The 22,341-nt window shown below is 35.9% G+C and overlaps 2 protein-coding genes across 4 annotated transcripts; both read left to right on the forward strand.

The window, feature by feature from the left end:
• Window positions 1-1,587: 1,587 nt before the first annotated feature.
• On the forward strand, window positions 1,588-22,153 carry LOC104435017. Of its 3 annotated transcripts, XM_039318206.1 has the most exons (9): window positions 1,588-1,644; window positions 1,775-1,834; window positions 7,671-10,566; window positions 12,565-13,178; window positions 13,391-14,023; window positions 14,126-14,674; window positions 17,306-18,040; window positions 20,082-20,959; window positions 21,305-22,153. In XM_039318206.1, exons 5-8 carry the CDS (start codon window positions 13,430-13,432, stop codon window positions 20,928-20,930), a joined length of 2,727 nt encoding a protein of 908 aa, XP_039174140.1. In that variant the 5' UTR covers window positions 1,588-1,644; window positions 1,775-1,834; window positions 7,671-10,566; window positions 12,565-13,178; window positions 13,391-13,429; the 3' UTR covers window positions 20,931-20,959; window positions 21,305-22,153. The 3 variants fall into 3 exon arrangements, with proteins under 3 accessions (XP_039174140.1, XP_039174139.1, XP_039174138.1); XM_039318205.1 differs by having other exon boundaries at window positions 7,657-10,566; window positions 12,565-14,023; XM_039318204.1 differs by having other exon boundaries at window positions 12,565-14,023.
• On the forward strand, window positions 7,758-12,135 carry LOC104428129 (disease resistance protein At4g27190-like). Its single transcript, XM_039317497.1, has 4 exons — window positions 7,758-8,542; window positions 8,635-9,122; window positions 9,224-10,566; window positions 12,100-12,135. Exons 1-4 carry the CDS (start codon window positions 7,758-7,760, stop codon window positions 12,133-12,135), a joined length of 2,652 nt encoding a protein of 883 aa, XP_039173431.1.
• Window positions 22,154-22,341: the final 188 nt, after the last annotated feature.

Genomic DNA, 22,341 nt, shown 5'->3' on the forward strand with positions numbered 1-22,341 from the left:
AGTAGTCCTTGCTAGATATGAAGGGTTCGAGTAAAATGTCTTACTTGATGGGACCACACCACTCCATAATTTTCGCAACTGGTCATTAAAGAATAATGCATTTTGGTTGAATGGAAGAAAATAACTCAGAAGACCTTGACCATAATTTTGCCAATAAAAGAGATGACTACATGGATCTTAAAGAATAACATTATTTACAAGTTGATTTCTACTATGAACATCTTGAAACTAACATAAGTATCGGTTGTTTTTGGCCAAAGACCTAAGTGTTGATTAAATTAAAATGTCTTTTACGTAAAGACATTTGAGAAGATTTATAGCAAAAGACATTTTTTTCAATCGCCGAAGGTTACCTCCTTTCAAATCGTTCCGTTAATCTAACTAGCACTAGTGTCGCACATATTTTTTTCAAAGTGTTTTGAGAATTAAAGGTTATTTCCAACATTATATCCTCAGTGGATTACGCTCAGGATTAGTTGAACTTTTAGGACTATGAGAACGGATTTCCTATATCTCTTCTGACAAAAGCGCTTTCAAAAAATAATAAGTCCCCAACTCCCGATGTACATAATTTGGTAATGATATTGGTGAAGCCTTGCATCAACGGGGATGGGGAAGCCATCGAGTGATCGCTCAATCCCAATTACGACCCTGATGATGTGATGTCAAGCTCGCGATCGTGCCCCTTATGTTGCCTACCCTAACCTAATCTTGTAAATTCAAATCCAAAGTGCATCAACAGTTGCTCCTTTGTATCTTCTAAAATTGTCTAATCAAGGCTGTCTGTCCTAAGTGTAACATCCGATTTATAATTTCTTTTTTTCTCTTCAGTCTTTCCTCTTTTTCACAGTGATTTGATTGGTGCTTGTAATCTCCATGCAAATTGAATGGAAGAAAGATGAGGAAAATGGGACATTTGCATATGCTTCAAGAGTCTGTTACATTGGTTTTTCACCTGTTTGATAAGAATTATTTTCTTTTGAGTTTAAGATAACTAATTTGTTCGTCTTTCACTTTTTTAATAACTGAAAATGCCACATCAGCTTACAAAGGAAGCGCCATTTTGCCACGTAAGTACCTTTGGACGGAAAAGATGATAATGACCGTGTTTATATAAATATATGATTTTTTTCTGGATTTGGCCTACCACTTATGCGAGAACTTCGAATGACACTCCCACTCAACCACCGTGGTCACTGGGCCCCAGCGCTCGTTCTTAGCAACTTCCTATGTGTAGGATCATGGTCAATGAAAACAAAAATAAAAGAACAAGAAATGCCGTGTTTTTCCACGCCATCGACAAGAAGAAACAAAGACGTTGAGGTCATTGCCCTCGTTTTCTCTTTGTCCAATGGTCATTTGTGATTATTTATCTGGGCAAGTAGGAGCAAAGCCACAGTGATGAATCCTGTCCTCATTAGTTCCCTTTAATATTTTGCATTTCTCAACTAATCAATTATTTAATTGCAAGATGTAAATAATTGATTAATTTTTTTGTTAATGAACAATGAACTTCGCTCAGGGAAAAAAAGCAGTCACGAGTGCCCATTATATAAATGGCCAACCAACTGCATGCCCATTGCAAGAACTCAGCTAAGAATCCTCGATCCTTGATCCTCTAGTTGTTCTAAGTCAATGCTGAAGGTATCGAAACACCTTCCTCGATTACATTTTGTCATCAACGAATTTTCAGTCCCCCGCTGTTTCTTCCCCAACAGTGTCCACTTGTTTTTGCGTTTTGCTAACTTGTTCAATTATATTCTGATGTTATCAGGACTGGTGACTGCATTCCTCTTCATCCATCTTTGCACACAAGTCAGTGAAGCCACTCCTGGTACGTGTGCTACTTTTTGTGTGCTATCAACGCTTCTTTATCTTTCACCCTTTGTTTTGTAATCTGGTTCTATTGATTGAACCCTAAAAAACATAAAAGCAAAACAGAAGAAAAAGGAAGAAAAGAAAAAAAAAATGGGTAAGATAATTGCGACATAAACTCATTGCAGAGGCACCAATATTTGTCTCTCTTAGCTTAATATGACTGTAAAATGGTAGTTGTGTGTATAACCATCTTCTTGTTGCTAGGGTAATTTGTGACTTGCAGACGATAGGGTGAGCTTGGAAAAATAGCAAGTCTCTGCTCACAGGCATTTAGATGATCCAGCCTATTACAATTGATAGGAAAAAAAATTGATATTTATTAATTGCAGAACACCTAAGATCCTTTAAAGCATACAATTATTACATGTGAGTTAATACATAACATTTTCAGAAGGGGAAACGACACAAATAGTCTATAACCTTTGACCCAACATGTAATGTTATCATTGGATTTTTAATTCGTTCAATGCAATCCTTGAATATTTCCTAAATATTCAATATAATCCTCAATTTTTTAGTTTTTTCAATCTAATCTCTCAACTTTCCAACAAAATCAAATCAGTCTTTTAGTACTAATTATAAGTTTTCATTATTACACTATTCTCCCGTTTTTAAAATATTTCTTCTTTTCAATCCTTCTCCTAAATGAACAAAAAATATATATAATATTTTTAGTACTTTTTGTACCCTTTTAGTCTTTATAGATATTATGATAATTTCATTTAAGTAAAATTTTAGCTTATGATCTTTATAATAGTAAAGGGAAACATTACCAAAAACGAGATGCCAGAACGATTGACTAAAAATGATGTGTTTTTTCCTTGAAAGGTGGCTAATAATATTTGATCATGGGCCTTCACCTTTGGTCCAAATGTCTATTACATAAAATTTCTTTAATCGTCCTTTTACTAAGCAAAAGGTTTTACAAGAAATAGACGATAGAGAGAGAGAGAGAGAGAGAGAGAGAGATGCTAACCAGACTTCCTCAATGAATAAATCAAGTGTATCATCTTTTATGTTATCCTGACTTGATTGTATTTTATTATGTCACGCGAATTTGCACATGACTCATAGTCTAACTAAATAGAGCTTAACTTGTTGCGGCTTTATCTACCTCTCGTAATGAGTGATGATGAAACAAATGTTGAAAATTATGATAAATGTAACTTTTAGACAGTCTATTCTATTCCATGAATAGGGCAAACAGAATCTAGTATGCTAAAACAAGACATCAGGAAACGATCGAGGGTTTTGTGGTGGCTTGTGTGAGCTTCATCTTCACTGATGAGTAATGATGCTTGAAAAAATAAAATGAAGAAGACCGAGGATATGACCATTCTACAAAATTCTGTTGATAAAATCAGGTTTTTAGAACCTTTAGCTTTCATTAAGTTTTATGAATGCAAAAGGCGCATATCCATTTATCTTAAGATGACCAATAGAAATATCTTAAATTAGACATTAATATGCTGCATTTATTGAAATACATAACTTAATAATGAGGAGTTCGAGATTGATAACCCCCGATCATTAAGGGCGTATATGACAAAATTTCTATTTACCTATTTTTTTGTTTCTTTGTTCCCGGAATAGGTTTGGAACAGAAATCTGTTTGGTAACGCAATTTAATTTTTCTATTTCTGGAATGGATTTCTATTCCAGAAATAGATTTGAAGAAGAAATCAGAAGATAAAACTTTTAACTTTTATTTCAAAAATTGAGAAATCAATTTCTAGGTAAAAATCAATTTCTGTTCCCGAAATTTTGTCATGCGCACCCTAAAGATGTCATCATGCTATTTAATTTTGGCTAGCGCACATAATCCGCTCTTTAGCTTGACTCTATTTTCTCCTAATAAACACATACCTCTTTTTGAAAATTTATTGGTTAATAACATTTTTGATTACTCGACCTTTTTTACTTCACATATTTAGTGTGGGATTTTTTTTTCCCTTGTCTCACATGTATACTAGATATTCTCGCTCTCATGTAACCATTGCCAATTGATATACGACCTACTCTTTTGAAAATCATTGAATACTTCTTTTATTCTAAATGTTTGACGTGACATTTTCTTGCACTCCATACGTGCACTTAATAGAGGAACGCTTCAACATGTATTTACCAATGCCAAAGACAAAAAATAAAGTCTTCAGTGGGCCATAGATTGTTTTGTATTGCTGACTCTCTGAGCATTTTTTTTTTTTTTTTTGTTGTTGGGGGAGAGTGGGTGGGGGAGATTTGGGGAAGGCGACCACACCAAACTACGAGCCGTCACTAGATATTTTCAAACCTACAGTAACTAATTAATGAAATTACTTAATTGTGGACACTGGGCCAGCCCCCAAGGTTTTACGTCTAAATAGCGATTTGCGACAAGGCCTGATGGTACTACCGAGCACCGAAGAGTTGTGTGATTTCCGAAGAGTTATCTCTGGCGTTCATCGGTCATAAAAAAAAAAAAAAAAAAGTACATGGCAATGATGATATAATTACTTGGGCCCTCACGCTTTTGTTTTCGCTTGGTCATGCCTCATGACTCCTTTCTTGATGAAAGTTGTTTCCAATTCAACAAGGGCTGGTGCCGCATATATTTTCGAAGTTTTTGCAAAATTATGGTTTTTTCCACATTTGATCACAAAAGATTTGTCCAACTTTTAGGAACCATATACGAATTTTCCTATTTCTCTTCCTACAAAAATGCTGTCAAAAAGTATTTGATAATTCTAGATGTACATCAATTCGGTAATTTACATTCATTCACATTGATTTGTCAACTTTAAAAGTAAGGTACTCCATTTATTTTCAAATAAAAAAGGAATATTTCACAAGGAAAAATCAAAGTTTTTATTTTCGGTTTTTGGAACGAAAAAGGTTCCTTAGATGAAAATTCTGAATCTGTAAATTTTGTATAACATCGAAGGGGGGAAAATGATCCCAATTTTGAAAAACCACTTCCTCTTAAGTAAGGGATAGAGATGGCCTACCGTTATTTTTTCCATCCAAGTGAACCTACGTGCCGACTGACATGGCAAACGCCGCTTACATGGAAGTTGACGTGGCAATATTCATTATTATGTAAGTGAATTGAATAATATTAATCTCAAAATAGAAAGAATTTTGTCAAAGAGAAAAGAAAAAAACAAAAAGAAGAAGCAGGCAGGGGGGAAGGGCGTGTGTCCGATTGTGGTGGCCATGCACGCCACCACGTTGCTCTCGGTGCTCTTTTCGACTTTGGTGGCCGGCGTCATGATCAGTTTCTCCATAGAACATAGTTCGCAATAGGGATTGAGAGAAGGAAAATGACCCAACAGACTATAAGAGTTTCACAAGATGCAGAGGAGTTCGCTTTTAATATAACGTCGATTCATAATCCTTTTTTTCCTTCAATCCTTCCTCTTTTTCACTGTATTTTGTTTTTGTATCTGTATTTCTTTGCGAATTGAAAGGAAGAAAGAAAAGGAAAATGTGACATTTTCTTTTTGCTTCTATACTTCTTTTTCTTCTCTCTTTGATAAAAATCATGTTACTTTAAGTTTAAAATCATCGATTTAATATTTCTATTATTTTTTTTAAAATAGAAAACGTCACATCAGCTGATCATGTAAATTTAAATTCATCGATTTGATAATGGCCATGTTTGTTTGTCAAGAAAGACTACATACTATTTTTAGATATTTAGGAAGTGAAATAATTTTTTCTCCTGATGTAAATACGAGATTTATTTGCTAGATTTGGCCCGCCAATTATGTCAGAACTTCAAATGACACTCCAACCCCACCGTGGCCATTGGACCCCAACTCCCTTTGTTAACAACGTGCTATGTCCAAGTCCCGCATGGTCAATTAAAAAAGAAGTGTCATCTCTTTCAACCCATTGAGAACGAAGAAAAAAAGAAAGATAGAAGTTAAAGCCGTCACCGTTTGAGGTATTGACTAGTCAGAAACAACTAGAGGTAGCGAAATGGGTCTTAGACCCATATATGACCCATTTAAATCATAAATGGGTCATGTATGGTTCATTTTTTTTTAAAAGAAATTAGTTAAATGCGTTTAAAAGTTGAAGGTTTAAAATAAATGGGTCTTAAACAGGTTAGACTTAGAGCCCATTCTCAACCAAAGCCTCACAATTTCTCTCTTCCTTCTTTAACTTTATAAAAATATATTTTATAAAAATTGAAATTATATATTTTTTTTATATTTTAATTTTCTTTTCTTTTCTTTTTTTCTTTTCTTTTTCCTTCTTTTTCCTCCTTCCTTAGCCGGTGGCCAACACGGCGATGACCGGTGAGCTCGAGCTTTACGAATTAGGTGAGACTCGAGTTCCCCGGCATCGGACGAGCTCAAGCTAACTGAATCCGGCAAGGCGAAAGCCTCGCTAGATGTTGGCGACACTTAAGCCTCGCCAAATTTGGCGAGCCTCAATCGTCGATGTCGGGTGAGGCTCAAGCCTCACCGATTTGGCGAGTCTCGAGCTTGATGGTGTCGGTGAGCCCGGCGAGCATCCCGGCTCGCCCGTGGGCTGGTCACCGATCGTCTTCATGGTGGCGACCGACTAAAGAAGAAGAAAAATAAAAAATAAAAGGAAAAAGAAAAAGAAAAAGAAAAATTATATTGTTTAAAAATAAAAATAATTAAAAATCGATTTTAAAAAAAAAAATATATATATATATATATATATAAATTGTCCATTAAATTGATATTGCATAAAAGTATATTAGCAATACCATTTAAAAAAATCATAAAAAATAAGATTTCTTAGGTTTAGTTAAATAGGTCGGGTCAAGTATAAATAAAAAATTTTGCACTACGATAAACGGATCATAAACAGGTTAAATTGTTTGATTTGGGTCAAACCATTTATGACCCGACCCAAACTCGATCGGACCCACCCATTTAACAAGTTTAGAAACAACCAACTCCATTTGGGCTGGGGTTGGAGCATGTCTTCAGGGAGATCAAGATACTTGGTGAAATCTGTTCGTCTTTGTCATTTCCCTCTAATGTCACGCACTATTTCTCAACTAATCTATTTCTAAATTGCAAGTTGTGTATTTTCGGTTGCCTCGTTTGGTTTGTCTTTGTTCGATGGCCAGGAGCACCCAATATTTTCTATTCAAATCCAGATAGTGGCTGTTACAAACATACAAACACGTGCCAGCCGTCAAATGTTATTTGTTCACAATTTTTAAAAAAGAACAAATTGCTTCCTGCAAAATCGTGAAAATGAAAAAAAAAAAATGTTTTAAGCTTTAAATTATTGAGAGATGGTTCTAAACAATTCTAACAATCAATACTTAAAAGAATCGACAATATGCATGTTGTATTGTTTCTACTCATGCTTTGGATTCGAAACGGAACACGGTTTAGCTTTCTCTCAGAAACACTTAGAGAGCATGAAATTGTGATGGTGACCGCAAAATTTGTTGGAGCCCTCGAAGAGTCATCCCCATTTTCAAGAAACATAAGGCAAAGAAAACACGGACAACAGAAAATAATAAATGAAAGAAATTTTGCACACTACTGCACGCGGTTGATCAGGTACGTGTTGTTCGTTTGTCCTCGTAAGAATATCTGCTAATCGTCCACGTAGACCAGTAACGTGTTTTTTGGGTGCACCGAGTGCAATAATTGTACGTTTTTCTTTTTTTTTGCATGCACTGTGCCGCTTCTCTCTCTCTCTCGTCGTTGGTTTTGTTTCGTTGTTCACATTGTTTTATCACTACGCTCTTCCTTTCTTTCTATACATCGCGAGTGATTAGTTCTGTTCTCTGTCCAGTTTCCTTGGCACAGATTTATTTAAGCAATTAATCATAGGGGGGCAACAACAAAAGAAACAAAAGAGAGGGAAAGGAATTTCTAGACATTAAAGAATAAATTATGGCGGAATTGGCTTCCTCCGTTGCATCAAATCTTGTGTCAAAACTAGGTGAGTACCTGTTTGCTCCCATTGGACGCCAATTTGGATACGCGTTGTGCTACAACAGCTACATCCAGGATCTCCAAAATGGAGTCGAGAAGCTGGAGAACGCGAGGGAAAGGGTGCAGCGCTCCGTCGATGAAGCCGTGTATGGTGGAAAACCTATACACACTGATATTGAGAAATGGTTGGATAGCGTGAAGAATAAGGCTAATGAAGCACAAAATTTGTTAACACAAGGTGAAAGTGCAAAAACTGCTTGCTTCCATGGGTGGCTTCCCAACCCAATGGTGCGCCTTCCAATTGGCAGGAAGGTGAAGAAAATGACTCGAGTCATTCAGGAACTCCATGATGAAACTGCAAATAATAACTTCCAGAAGGTCTACTATGAGAATCCTCCAAAAGGAATTGTTATTGCTACCACTTCCGCTGCAAGATCTGTTGACAAGAAAGAAGATGTCTTGGAGTCGAGGGCTTCAATCACAGAGGATGTAATAAATGCTATAACTGATGACAAGATCTGTGTGGTTGGGGTGTATGGGCTAGGTGGGGTTGGCAAGCCCAAGCTTTTGGAGGATGTTGAAAGGCGAGTTAAGAAAGAGAAGTTGTTTGATATGGTTGCCATGGCAAATGTATCACGCAATCCAGATTTAAAAACAATCCAAGGAGAAATTGCTGACGCACTAGGCCTAAATCTAATGAATGTCGAAACTGCTCGTGGGAGAGCTAATCATTTGCGTGAAAGGTTAGAGTGTGATTGTGAAAAAAAATTCTCATAATTTTAGATAATTTATGGAGGAAGCTAGAGTTGAAAGATGTTGGAATTCCTTGTGGCAGCGATAATAAAGTAAGAGGCTGCAAGCTATTGCTATCATCTAGAAAAGGAGAAGTTTTACGCATTGACATGGTCTCTGACCGAGAATTCCAACTCAAGGAGTTAGACAATAGGGAAGGAAGAAGACTTTTTGAAAGGATATTGGGGAACAAAGTTTACGATCCTGATTTTAGATTTCTGGTAGATGGAGTAGTCAAGAATTGCGGAGGGTTGCCACTTTTTATTATTTCGTTGGCAAAAAGGTTGAGGAGCGGAAATTTGGCTGCATGGAGGAATGCTTTGACTATAGAAGGATCTGATTTTAAATCACTAGTGGAACTGAACTACAAAGACTTAAAAGACGAAAGGATTCAATCGTTGTTCTTGGTTTGTACTCTACGCCAAGGGAGAACGGGGGATATCTTGTTCTATTGCTTGGGTTTGGGTTTATTTAACAATTTCAGCAAGACCATCGAAGACGCTAGAGATAGGTTGAGCATGGATCTAGATTGTCTGCGCGACTCTTCTTTGTTACTAGATAGTGATACTTCTAGCAGAAAAAAAAAAAAGGAGATAGCAATCATATGGTAAAAGTCAAAATGCATGACATAGTCGTTGACGTGGCCAACTCTATTGCTTCCACAGAATGGAAGGCCTTGGTCGGGAGGAAGGATTGTGGGTTTAAAAAATGGTCGAAGGCTGAGCTTAGAGAATGCACTGCGATATTATTCCCTAATGCTGGCATTGATGAGCTTCCCGAAAAATTAGATTGCCCAAACTTGAGGATATTTCTGTTGTACAAAGAATTCTTGTCTCTCAAAGTTCCCGAGTCATTTTTTGAATCTATGCAGAAGCTCCAAGTCTTGGAATTAGAAGGAATATCTATCACCTCTCTCCCTTCGTCGATTGAGTTCCTTGAGAACCTCAAGTCGCTTAGTCTTGTTGTTTGCCATCTCGAGGATGTGACTCTTCTTGGAAAACTGAAAGCATTGCAAATCCTACATCTCTTAGGATCGACAATCACTCAGCTGCCTAAAGAAATAGGTGAACTAACAGAATTGAGAATTTTGAACTTAAAAAGTTGCACTAGGCTCAAAGTTATCGAACCCGGCGTGCTCGGAAGCTTGGTTAATTTAGAAGAACTCTATATGGCCGATAGTTTTGATCGGTGGGAGGCTGAAGATGAAGCACTGCGAAGAAATGCCAGCCTAACTGAGTTAAAGAACATGAATAAGTTGAGCACTTTGGACATTGCCATTCCTCATTCTGCCGGTCTCGCAAGAGACTTGCCGTTTGGGAAACTGAACAAGCATAAAATCCAAATTGGAGGCTTTTGGGATTGGTCGGTTGAATATAAAGAATCTAGAACTTTAAAGCTCAAGCTGGATTTGGGCAATCTTCTTTTCAAAGAGTGGGTGCAAAGATGTCTGCAGAGAACACAACATCTCCACTTGGATGGATTGCAAGATGGCAATGATAGTATTCACGATTTATGCATTGAAGGATTCCAGGAATTGAAATATCTTCACGTGCAAAATAGCCCCTCATTTCATTATGTTGTTCACCCTACGAACAATGTGCAGTGCACTGCATTTACAAGATTGGTATCTTTGTTTCTTGAGAACCTGGGCAAATTTGAGAAGATTTGTGGCAGCTGTCTTGCCCTAGAATCCTTCAGCAAGTTAAAGATTGTGAAAGTGGACAACTGTAGTGAAATCAAACATCTGTTTCCTTCGTCCATGATGAGATTATTATCCCAGCTTGAAGAGATTGAAATAAGCAGATGCCACTTAATGCAGCAAATTGTTGCAGATGTCGAGCTTGACAAAGATGAAATATATGACCCCAATGTGAAGTCCTATAATTTGCGTAGGCTGATATTACGAAACTTGCCAAAGATGACGAGCTTCTATAAAACCACAAACCTCTCAGTTGATTTCTTTGACGGGCAACAGGTATATAATTTGTTGTTTAGATTTTATGCATGGATTTTAAATGTGAGAGTATAATAGGACGGAGAAAAAATTGGATAAAGAATCGGTTTTTGAGATTTAGATTTCCAGAATAATTAAGACAAACAATAATTTAATTTTTTAATATGGAATTGCTATGTGATGTGTGAATATATTAAAACATTTATACAGTAGTTAATTGCATCTCTTTATTTGTGTAATGTTATCAACATAGTTAAAGAAGCACCATGCGATTTATATGTTTTTCAAATAATCTGGAACCTTATTATTGCTTAATGGTAAAATCGAATACGTATACATAAATATTTATGGATATATTCATAAGTTGAAGGAAGTATATACGACCTTTACAATTTTTATGAATTCTATTTACTAATGAATGGACATATGTAGAGTCATATTATATCCGCTTGCTTAAAGTGAAAGAAATAAATAAATAAACATTCAATAGGTGAATTTAACTACACTGACTGTGTGTCAAATAATGTCCAGATCAATTACTTATAATTTTGCAATCACAATCCTAAGTACATCAACGTTAGACTAGTTGAGGCAATAAAGTTGCTTTCTTTCCCTAATGATTGTAAAGAGTTGTGGTGTGTGAATGGACCATTGCAGAATTGTGTTTCTACACAAAGTTCCATTATATAAAATAAAAAATTATACTCGTAGTTGTTAAATGACTGAACTATTATGTGACTACAAATGAAAAATCAAATATAATATCCGATAGGCCAAATTGCTTTTGTTACCTTAGTACATCAATAAGCTTTTAGTTAAATAATTAATTATTTTGTTCTAATTCATGTAAGCTATGGACCTTTCGTGGTGATAAAATCTATCATGAATCTTTATTCCAACCACTTTTCTAATGTTACCAGTAGAATTTATGTGCCCTGCACATGTTTATATTTCTTCTTTTTAATAAATATTCCTTGATAGTATTAACTAGAAACACATCTGGCATTTATTTTTGCACTGTCGCTTTGATTTAACAATTTCTTTAACTGTTTTATTAGTAAAAATATAAAGAAAATGGAAGCCCTTCTTTATATTATTTTTTAAGATTATGTTTATCACGTGAGCCTAAACGCAAAACCATGATGCTCGAGTAAAATCATTTGTTGAATTAAGTAATTCATTCTCTTGGCTACATAAATAAAATTTGCCATATAATTTTGCTATTTGATAAGGAACTGCATCTTAGGTGCTTATATAGGTAAGTTAAATCCTCTAATGAAATTGACTTCGATGCCCATATGGTGCTGTTCGCTCAATTAAATCCTTTTATGGCCAACCATGGATCTCACAGTGATGAACCTTTTGTTTTAATTACTTTCGGCCAATGTAGCTTATAACATCGATGTTAGAAGATAATGGATCCTGCAGTGATATGCATGGGGACAACAAAATCTTTTGACTGCTTTGGCATTTCTCTCTTAATTTACAAAAACTTTTTGCTTTCAATATTTCGATAATAGGATTTTCTTTAAAATACTTTGGAAAATGTGGCAGGCTCAAATTGCATCTGCAAATCAACTAAAAGTATAGTTTTTCTCTGTTTGTCAAATAAGCTCACGACTATTCGGTAGAAAATAATTCGATTGACTTATCATATATAATCACAGTCGATGACTAAAACATCAATTAAGCCTATGCCATGAATTAAAATAATTTAGGTAAAAAGCACAAAATCTGATCGTAAGCTTAATAACCTCAATAATTCAAGGACTTTAAATTCTCTCTTGTTATTATATATTCAGTAAAGTCCAGATACACAACAGCTAAATGATTAGTGTAAAGTTGATAAATTCTAAAGAAGAGTAGGGTAAAATTCAAAAATCACTACTCTGCTTCTTCTTCCATTATATTTAAATATATTGTATGAGATTATTTCTTTAATTATAACATCACTCACGACTTGTGTATTTGGTTACAAGCATTACTATGAGATAATGTGAGGTTTTTCACCCTTTGCAGCTAATAAAGCTACAGAGTTTGGAAACCATGATTATTGAAAGATGTCGATTAATAAGAGAAGTATTCGACCTTGAAGGACTGACACGCAGTGGGGAAGTCGAGATTCTATCGCGATTGAGAGAATTAACCCTAAGTGACTTACCAAGTTTGGGACACATATGGAATAAAAATCTATGAACAGCAATGTGTTTTCGAAACTTAAAGGCATTGAAGGTGCAAAATTGTGAGAACCTGAGGTTTCTTTTTCTTATTCCATGGCTAAAGCACTCGGGCAAATAAAAGAAATAGAAATAGCAAATTGTAAGCTAATGGAAGAAATTATTGATGTGCAAGAAGAAGAATTGGAGGAAGCTGCAACCGGCGATACTTTAGAGTTTCATTTGTTAACCTCCTTGTCTCTTGAGGAATTGCCAAATCTCAGGACATTCTCTCATCGAAAGTATTGTATTCATTGTCCATCCTTAACAAAATTGATGATATTTCGGTGCCCCAAAATGATGACATTCTCTTCATTTGAAGAAAGGGAATGGTCAATCACATCTGACACAGGATTTCAATAAGCATTTGATTGTATAAACTATGGGTTATCCTTGCCTAGCTTCTTCAATGAAAAGGTAAGCATCTATAGTACTTTTTGTCATTCATTATTCTAGGTCTTGTCAGAGACGCAATTTAGCAGAAATTTGATCATTATTCAAGTTTGGCCGTTGGCAGTGGAAAAGCTAACTCGCTGGGGGTCATTCCCAAAGTTGCCAACAAATTTCGGCCTAATGCAATTCTGTACCAAAAATTTCAATCATTCTACATATAAAATGTTTTTATGCAGGTTATTTTTCCAAGCTTGGAGGAATTGAAGCTTTCCTCCATGTTCCAATTAAAGAGGATATGGCATAATCAACTCCATGGACAATCCTTCTACAAAATTGCATCCCTCACTATTGAACTTTGTGAAACTTTGTCGCATGTTTTTCCATCAAACTTAATGGATAGGTTGCAGAATCTTAATAAAATTGAGGTGGTTGGGTGTCCCTCTTTGGAAGCATTATTTGATCCAGTAACTCCCAGCTCTAACGAAAGGCAAAAGCCATTAGTCCTCTCTTCATTAGAAAAAATGAAGTTGCTGAATCTACCAAGGCTGAGAGACATTTTGAAGAGTGGCTACACAGTAATATTGGCATTTCCTAGTCTGGTAGAAATGAGCATAAGGCGTTGTCATAGTTTGCCATATCTCTTCTCAAGTGCCACGGCCAGAACTCTTGATAAACTTGCGGTGCTTGATGTTTCCTATTGCAATAACATGAAGAGCATAATTGCAATGGAAGAAGGAAAAGGGAAAACTGTAGAGACGTTCAAGTTCCGTAATTTAAGCATACTCAAGCTTGGTGACCTTGAGAATTTGATTTGTTTTAGTTCAGAGAGTTGTGTTGGTGATGGTTTACATCCTCTATTTGATGAGAAGGTATCATATCCTAATTTATCTTATTCGTTATATTATTTTTCCTTTAATGCTTTGGCCCTAAGTTGTTTTGCGTATTTTTCATTTATATATGTACATTTGTAGCTTGCATTTCCAAAATTAGAAGAGCTACACATCGAGGGAGTTCAACAAGAAGAACTATGGAACGATAAAATCCTTGTGGAGTCCTTTTGCCGTCTAAAGGTCCTCAAGGTGAAGCAGTGTCACAACCTAATAAATGTGATTCCTTCATTCATGTGGAGAAGGCTACTTCACTGTGTTGAGTCTTTGACTGTTGAGAAGTGCCCATGTCTGAGAAACCTTTTTACAACGTCTATGGCAAAAAGTCTGGGACAACTCCGATATCTTGGTCTTGGTGGCTGTGGAGAGATGGAGTACATTGTTGCCAAAGAAGAGGAGAAACCTGAAGAAGAAACCGACAAAATTGTAATTCCTCAAATTGTAACTTTGTATCTTCACAACATGCCAAGACTCAGAAGTTTCTGTCAAGGGAAGCATATTTCAGAGTGGCCCTCCTTGAAAGAGTTTACCATCGAAGATTGCAAAGCTACGAAAGTGATTATAGGAGATGCTAGTCATAGAAAATTAGAGGGCAGCGTTCCAACACAGCAACCGCTTTTACTTGTCGAAAAGGTTTGCGCTCATTCTTCTTTTATGGCATATCTAGTTTGTTATCCTGATGGTTTGAGCTAATACAACGTTAAGGATCTGTGGGGTCACTTATGATAACTTATTATTTTCTTTTACAAATCTTTGACCTCAATAAGAAACATCTCAAAGTTACTTCTTTAATATAAACATGCCAAAATGTATATCAAAACTTTTTCATAAGTTTCAAAAATTTCATAACATTGTCCTTTCCTTTCAAGTCTTAGACTAAATTGTAGCTGAAGTACAAATATTAATGAGAGGCTAAGCTTCAATTGACAACTTTTAATTAATTTAGAGCCTAGACAATGCTAAAGATGTCAGCTCAAATTTAAATACTGTTCAACGTAAGATCAAGGGTTAATAACACTACAAGTTCTTAAGCTTGTGTTGGTTTGGCACTTAAGTTCTAAAATTTGCACAATTGATGCATTTCAAGACTTGTTAAGTCTGTCCATTTTTTGTGGAGAACTTCTGCATTTTTATCATATTTTATGTCCTGCATGGCCTTTGACGAGGTGATGGAGCTTCCTCAAGCACAAAGGGTGTTGTTTCACTATTGCCACATTGAAAAATTGAAAAAAAAAAATTACAAGAGGGTAAAAATTAGGAAAAAAAAATCAGCATTACTATGAAACTGGAAATAAAAGAAAAGTCTTACGAGAGATCACCGGTCAAGGGGGAAGGGCTGTATAGAGAGCGCCACTACTGGTGGCCTACTATCACCCTTGCCAATTTGAATGAGGGCAAGTGTGCTCACTCACGTGGTGGCGAGGAGCCAAGTTTGGCAACTGTTGGTGGCCTAGCAAGGATGCTAGGTGCCCTATCCGTGACCTGGGAGACGGTTGTGGCCGTCGCCAATGTAAAAGCCCTAAGACCCCCCTTCTCCTGCCTTGTTTTCTTATAAGTATTTTCTAAATTTTTTGTCACCTTTTTTAATGTGGCATCACCACAGTAGCACCACATCCTTACAATTAAAAAAAGAAGAAGGAAAATTCAATGAAAAATGTCATATACACTTTTTGTCCTCCTGAAACTAATTTGGGCAATGGAAAGACTCAAATGCTGAACCGGAACAAGTTTTACCAATAAACGGGAAAAAAAAAGTTTTAGTTCTTAAACATGCCAAATTGGAATAAATTTTAGGAGTCATTTTGTCACTATTCCTGAAGTCAATTTTAAATATTGCTATGGGAAAATCATTCCACGGGTCCTAAAACATATTTATGAAATGCAATTAAGTCATAAAATTTTCAGTTGGTGCAATGAACTTTTAAACCTTTATCAAAAAGTGCAATCGAGTCCTGAACCTTTCAGTTGGTGTAATTAAGTCGTAAATTAATACAAACAAATGCAATTTGAGGTTGCTCTTGGCCCTCAAGATCATTAGAATAGTATGATAGTCATAATAATAATAATTGCCATACCAATCGACATAATAATCTTGATACCTACTCTTTTCAATTTCGATATATCAAAGTTAATAATATTGCGACATTATTCAAAGAGAAAATTTTCCAAACATTTAGCAAGCATGGCGGCTAAAGTTTCAATAGGCATGAATGCCATATATTTTCATGAGCATATCATATTGGAATTGCAAGCATAGCATCTAAAATAAGTACCATAGACTTGGTCCTTGGTCTAGAATAGTTGCACACTGATAATACATATTTAAAGTGAAGTTTTGATACCAATTAATGTTGAAGAGATCTAGCTCAATAACCAATTGATGAAGAACAAATCTAGATCCGATACCGACTAATGTGGAACGAAAGCATGAAGAAAGTTAGGTTTAGATTCGATGAAAGTGGAGGAAAAACATATAACAAGAAAAAGACAGAGAAACTAAAGAGAGATGAAAGAGATAGAAATGCCAAGTCAGCTGGGGAAAAAGATACGTCAAATAGGCAAATTTAGTTATCAAATGATTTAAATCAATTCATCATTATAACTAAAAGAAAATATTTAATTGGTTTATATTTATAGGCAACTTTAATAATAGTGATCAACTATTAACAAAAATAAATCAAGATTAATATCCTCAGTCTTGATAATTTCGAGTAACAAACTTATAAAGAGACAAATCAGCTAGTGATTTGTTGGATTTTTTTCTTCAATATTTGATGTGTTTTCTTTGAGTTTATACTTTGTTGGAGAACTTTTGAAGTCCAAGAAACCATGAAGCATTGATTTGTGCGAATTGGTTTCTGTTTTGTCGTTGTCGCTTCAAAGAAATGGGAATGTATATTAGCTATTTTGTTTTTTAGTGTCGTAATGAGCTGAATCTAAGATAGGCTAAATTTGAGGTTCATGGGAGACAAATTATGCACGAAATGAATATGATTGTCTAATTAAGAAGGCTATGGTTATGCTACTGCTTAAACATAATGCTTGATATATATTAGAAAAATTTATGTTTTCCACTTTAAAATTATATGACAGGACAATGAATTTTAGGGGTGGCATTTGCTAAAAAGAAATAACGCACATCTAGTCTTCTTTTCTTTCTATTCTTTGATAATGTCCATCTTGTGATTTTCTTTGTTCTTGAAATTAAAGTATTCTCTTTTTTGAGGGAATAGAGAATTGGCTCTAATTAATTAAATTTAACAGGTTGAGTTTCCTAGTCTGGAGTCGATGAAGTTCTTACACATGGATAACATGGAGAAGATATGGCTTGATGATCTTGATTCAAATGTCTTTGGCAAACTGAAGACACTGGTAGTGGAGTATTGCGAGAAACTTGTATCCATATTTTCATCTTATAATATGATCACAAGATTTCAAAACCTAGAGAAGGTAATTGTGACCGATTGTGGATCCTTGGAAGTGGTATTTCAAGTCCAAGAGTTTGAATTTAGCGAAGCTTGTTCTACAAATACTTTTCAATTGAGAGAATTAATTTTGGTGCGGATCCCAAAAATGAAACACGTGTGGAGTGGACTTCCTCAAGGAGGTCTTACCTTTGGATGCTTACAATACATGAAGGTTTTCAATTGTGAGAGTCTCAAAAGTTTATTTCCGAGCTCGAAGGCAAAAAGTATGACACGGCTCAAGAAACTTTCTGTAACGGATTGTGGTGTGGAGGAAATTATCTCGGAGGAAGACGGAGTAGGGATAAGTACAGGTGATCTCTTATTTCCGCAATTAACCTACCTAGGCGTATCTGGGTCACCGAATCTGAGGAGCTTCTACCGAAATAGTCATACTTCAGCATGGCCGCTCTTGGAACAAGTGCGAGTGAGCCATTGCAGCAAGAAGAGGTTATTCTTATTTGCTTGTGAATTCCAAAGCTGCCAAGATACAACTACCAGCGAGATACAGTCTACACTCTTTTCTTTCGAAAAGGTATTGTCCTTATTAATGATTCTAGCTCTTTGCTATTGTCTTCATTGGTTATGTGCATAGCTCTCGGTGCATTGTTATTTTCTCTAGGAAATTGAAATTGTCAAACATTTCATGCTTGTTGAGACTTGCCTAACCACACCTGTGAATTGCTTAGAAATTTAAAGATTGTTTGCAATTAATTATTTCCAGCTCATATTCTTTGGTATATAAATCTATTGATCCCAGCTTTTACTTTGAAGAAAAACAATTTTTACTAAATTAAGTTACATAGCTATTGATGCTTCTAATGAGCTACTCGTATCTTGTGAATGAGATTTACCTATTTAATTTAATTTGACCAACCCCATCCACCAAAATTTTTCTTAAAAAAAAATGGTATTATGGTCATTTGGCATATTGTTAGCTTAGCTACAAAACAAATTTCCATCCTCCAACATCTTGAACATGGTTGGTAATTGTCATGCACCACGGATAACTTGCTTATCTGGTCACATGTATCAATAGGCTTAAAAAAGGATGAACTTTTTTTTTTCTACTTTCAAATCACCAACTACTTTAATAATTTACCAACTTTTATTCTTGTGGCTCTCGAACATATTTGAAATTACTAACTTTATTTGAATTTACCAAACTTAATTTGATTGTTTTCCAATATTAGTCACATTAAGGCTCCATTCCTTTCACCAAAAATGGAATTTATGCAAAATATTTTTTACAAAATGATCACATGTATCGCTTACAAAAATAAATGAACGAAAAATATTTTCATAGTTCACAAAATTATTTAGATATAAATTGTCGTTGACAATGAAGAAAAGAATTTTCATTGTCTAATTATTATCAAGCGATATAAACGATCATTTTTAGGAAAATGTCTTTCAAAACATTCATTTTCTATAAAATATAAACGAATTTAGTTACTTGCCACCTTAATATCTTGTTAGGTTGGAAAGTACCAACATTTCCAACCAAAATTAGAAATTACTTTAATAATCAACCAATATTTATTCTTGTGACAAGCCAACACCCCTCAAATTACTAACTTTAATTTAAAATTACAAATGAAAATCTAATTGATGTACCAACAATCATCAAATTAAGATACCAACGGATTTGATTCATTGACCAACTTTTTATCTTATAGATCTTGAAAAGTACTAATATGTCTTTATACTTTCAAGATCACCAACTATATTAAAAATCTACTAACGTTTATTCCTATGGCTGACCAACACTTTTTAAGTTACAAACATTCAATCAAAATTACCAAACTTAATTTGAGAGGTATATCAGTGATATACCAACACGAAATTAGGTTCCTTTTTAACTACACGGAACGCTAAAAACATTCGTTTATTTGGGGTTATGTACTTTTGGTTTGTTTATTTGCTCATCTGATGTTTCATTTCTCTTACTGTAAGAATGAACAACTTGTCTTCATTATTTACTCTTTTTCCATCGAAATTTGGAACTATAATCTTTATCTTGTTTTATTGCTTTTTCACCCATGTCCCCATCATTTCAATTTTTCTTTTCTTTTCTTTTTTGGCCAATCATTTGTTGAGTTTGAATGCATTCTTCTCAAAGTTACATAAAGTTGAAGCCGTATGCTACTAATGATCTATAATAAAATAGATAAGAGAACTGTAGCTTCAAAAACAATGCGCAACATTAATACAACATCTTACTATTGAAACACACATCCTAGCTCTAAAAATAACATGATTTGTTAAAACAAGCAAATGTTAATTGCCTTTTGATTTGATTAGTTGACAATTGAAATAGCCGAAGTATCATTAACTAATAACTTTCTTTATCCAAATTCACAAATTATATTGTGATTGAATTGGGCACACCACATCAACCCAGAGAAAAGAAATAAAAAATGGGCACACCACTAACAACAATCATCCCTCGTATAACGGTCATCGATGCTCGCTCGTCTGCTTTCGGAAAGTTGTGTTTCTCGTTCTCCCTAAACATAAGGACATCTTAGTCATTGAACTTTTGGTGGCCTAATTAAACGGATTCCCTCCCGCAGGTCATTCCACACTTGAAGGGATTGACATTAGCAAGGGAGGATGCTGCGATGATGCCGAAGCATTACGTCTTCCGCAATCTCGGAGAGCTTACTCTGACATGCTACCATGAAAAAAATGTCGCTTTTCTTTCCAACTTCCTTCTCCAAAGATTCCCCAATCTAGAAGAGCTTCGAGTGAGATGTAGTTCCTTCGAGGAGATATTTCCAGAAGATTCGTCTGGACATGGGGGAGCGACTCCATGTAGAGAACTAACTGACATGGAAAAACCTCTCCAGGCACTACAAAATCTAAGGCGACTTGGCCTATTTAAGTTGTGTAACCTGAAGCGAGTTTGGAAAGATGGTTCCTTGATGACTGAAATTCTCAAACAGATTGAAGTTCTGCGAGTTGCGAAGTGCTCAAGTTTATCAATCGTACTTCCATCCCTGACTTCATTCCAAAGATTGGTGCAATTAGAAGTAAAGGATTGCGCTGGTTTAGTTCATATGGGGACTTGCTCAGCAGTGACAAGTCTAGTGCATCTTACTTGGCTAACCCTAAGAAATTGTGGTGCGATGGAAGACGTGGTGACAGATGATGGAAACGGAGTAGAGGAGATCTCTTTCCCCAAGCTGCAATGGTTGACACTTGACGATTTACCAAGCCTTGAGAGCTTCTCCCCCACTAATTGCACCTTCAGATTCCCTTCGTTGGTGTGTATCAGCGTCATGAAGTGCCCCAAGATGAATATATTCTGCAAGGGTGCCTTGAGGACACCATACCTGGATAAAGTACTCCTCTCCGAAGAGGATGGGGAATGGCGTTGGGAGGGCGACCTTAATACCACCATCCGAACCTTATCGGCTTGAAACGATCCACTAGGAATTTGGCAAGACAGGTAAATCTATGTGCCTAATCATGTCTGCCTGAATTTAGTGTCAAAAGGAGGAAATTTGCGTTCTTCGAATTCTATGTTGGCTCATACGAAGTTAGTCTTTCTTAAAAGAATGTTTGACTTGGTTTTAAAGGAATGGTCGCGCGATTCGACAATTAGAGCCTATTGAGCACATACTCACCCATACATTCTAGATGTTTGATGAAATGCTTAGCATGACCTCTGTCCATGCAGCTTCGAAGATTGTGAAATTTTTGTTATATGTGGATGTATTCTTACCCACCTCTCTGATTAATCTTGAGGATTGTCAATAAGACATGTCTTACAGACAATGCTTGTTTCTTTCAGGTGTCATGCTTGCTACGATCTAAGTGGCTGCTTTCATTTGCTAGAGAGTGTCTCCTGTAGGAAGATGTTGAATGAAGCTTTTTGCAATGTGTTCACTAATAGTGTTCTAATCATGGTGTTGATGCCCCTTGAGATGGCGTCTTTGTGCCAACATATGGTATTTCTTTTCTACCTTGGAATGTCCTCTCTATGTCATTTCCTTGATAATGGTACTTTGTAGCATAATGGTTGGAATGTGGGGGTTCTTTATCCATTATCGAATTGTGTAGAGATTTTGTATGAGTGTTGGCTTTTAGGCAGCATCATTTAGCACCAAGTTATTCTTTGGAGTTGGACTACTCAGATGACGACAAGTTGACAACAGCAGCCATACACTGACAAAAAGGAGAAGACCAGGAATCCAAATAAGCATGTATCCTTCAAGTAGCGGACCATTGCCTACATGGAGCCATTCACGCTAAATGTTTTCATCTTCAAGCACCTCATCTCTGCTTCACTCACTCACAAGGTCAACTGCAAGTATGTCGCTGTTGTGGGTACCAATTCTAAGGACATCAGAGCTATGCTCAAGTCTCAATTGGACATACCAGCATGTTTGGCCGTAGGCCAGGTTTTGGCAGACTGGGCGAGGGAAGCTGATGTGTGCAAGCTTGCTATCTCTGATTGACAGTGGCATTGATATTACAATTTATCTTAACTAATTTCCCCTCCTTCAGCACAATCTTGTTAATGTGCACTACTACTTATAGCAAGATACTGCCATCTTTGACATTGTTTTGAGAACATGCAAGATGTAATGTTGGTTCTTTTACTGGTTATACGTAGATGATAGTGACTGTTTGTTCGACAGTAGAGGGATTCAGATTTTGTTTTGGCCTTGTCCAAAAATTTACCTTGATTCTTGGATGAGCATTGTGGTGGATATCATAGCTACATGTGTCGGCATTGACTCCTGCTCTTGAAACGTTATGGATGTTCATGCCAAGATGGTTAGTTTGGTTCAACTTCTTTTGGAAGACAATTGTTACAAGGTTAGG

Source organism: Eucalyptus grandis, chromosome 7, assembly GCF_016545825.1.
Source record: "Eucalyptus grandis isolate ANBG69807.140 chromosome 7, ASM1654582v1, whole genome shotgun sequence".
Taxonomy (NCBI): Eukaryota; Viridiplantae; Streptophyta; class Magnoliopsida; order Myrtales; family Myrtaceae; genus Eucalyptus; species Eucalyptus grandis.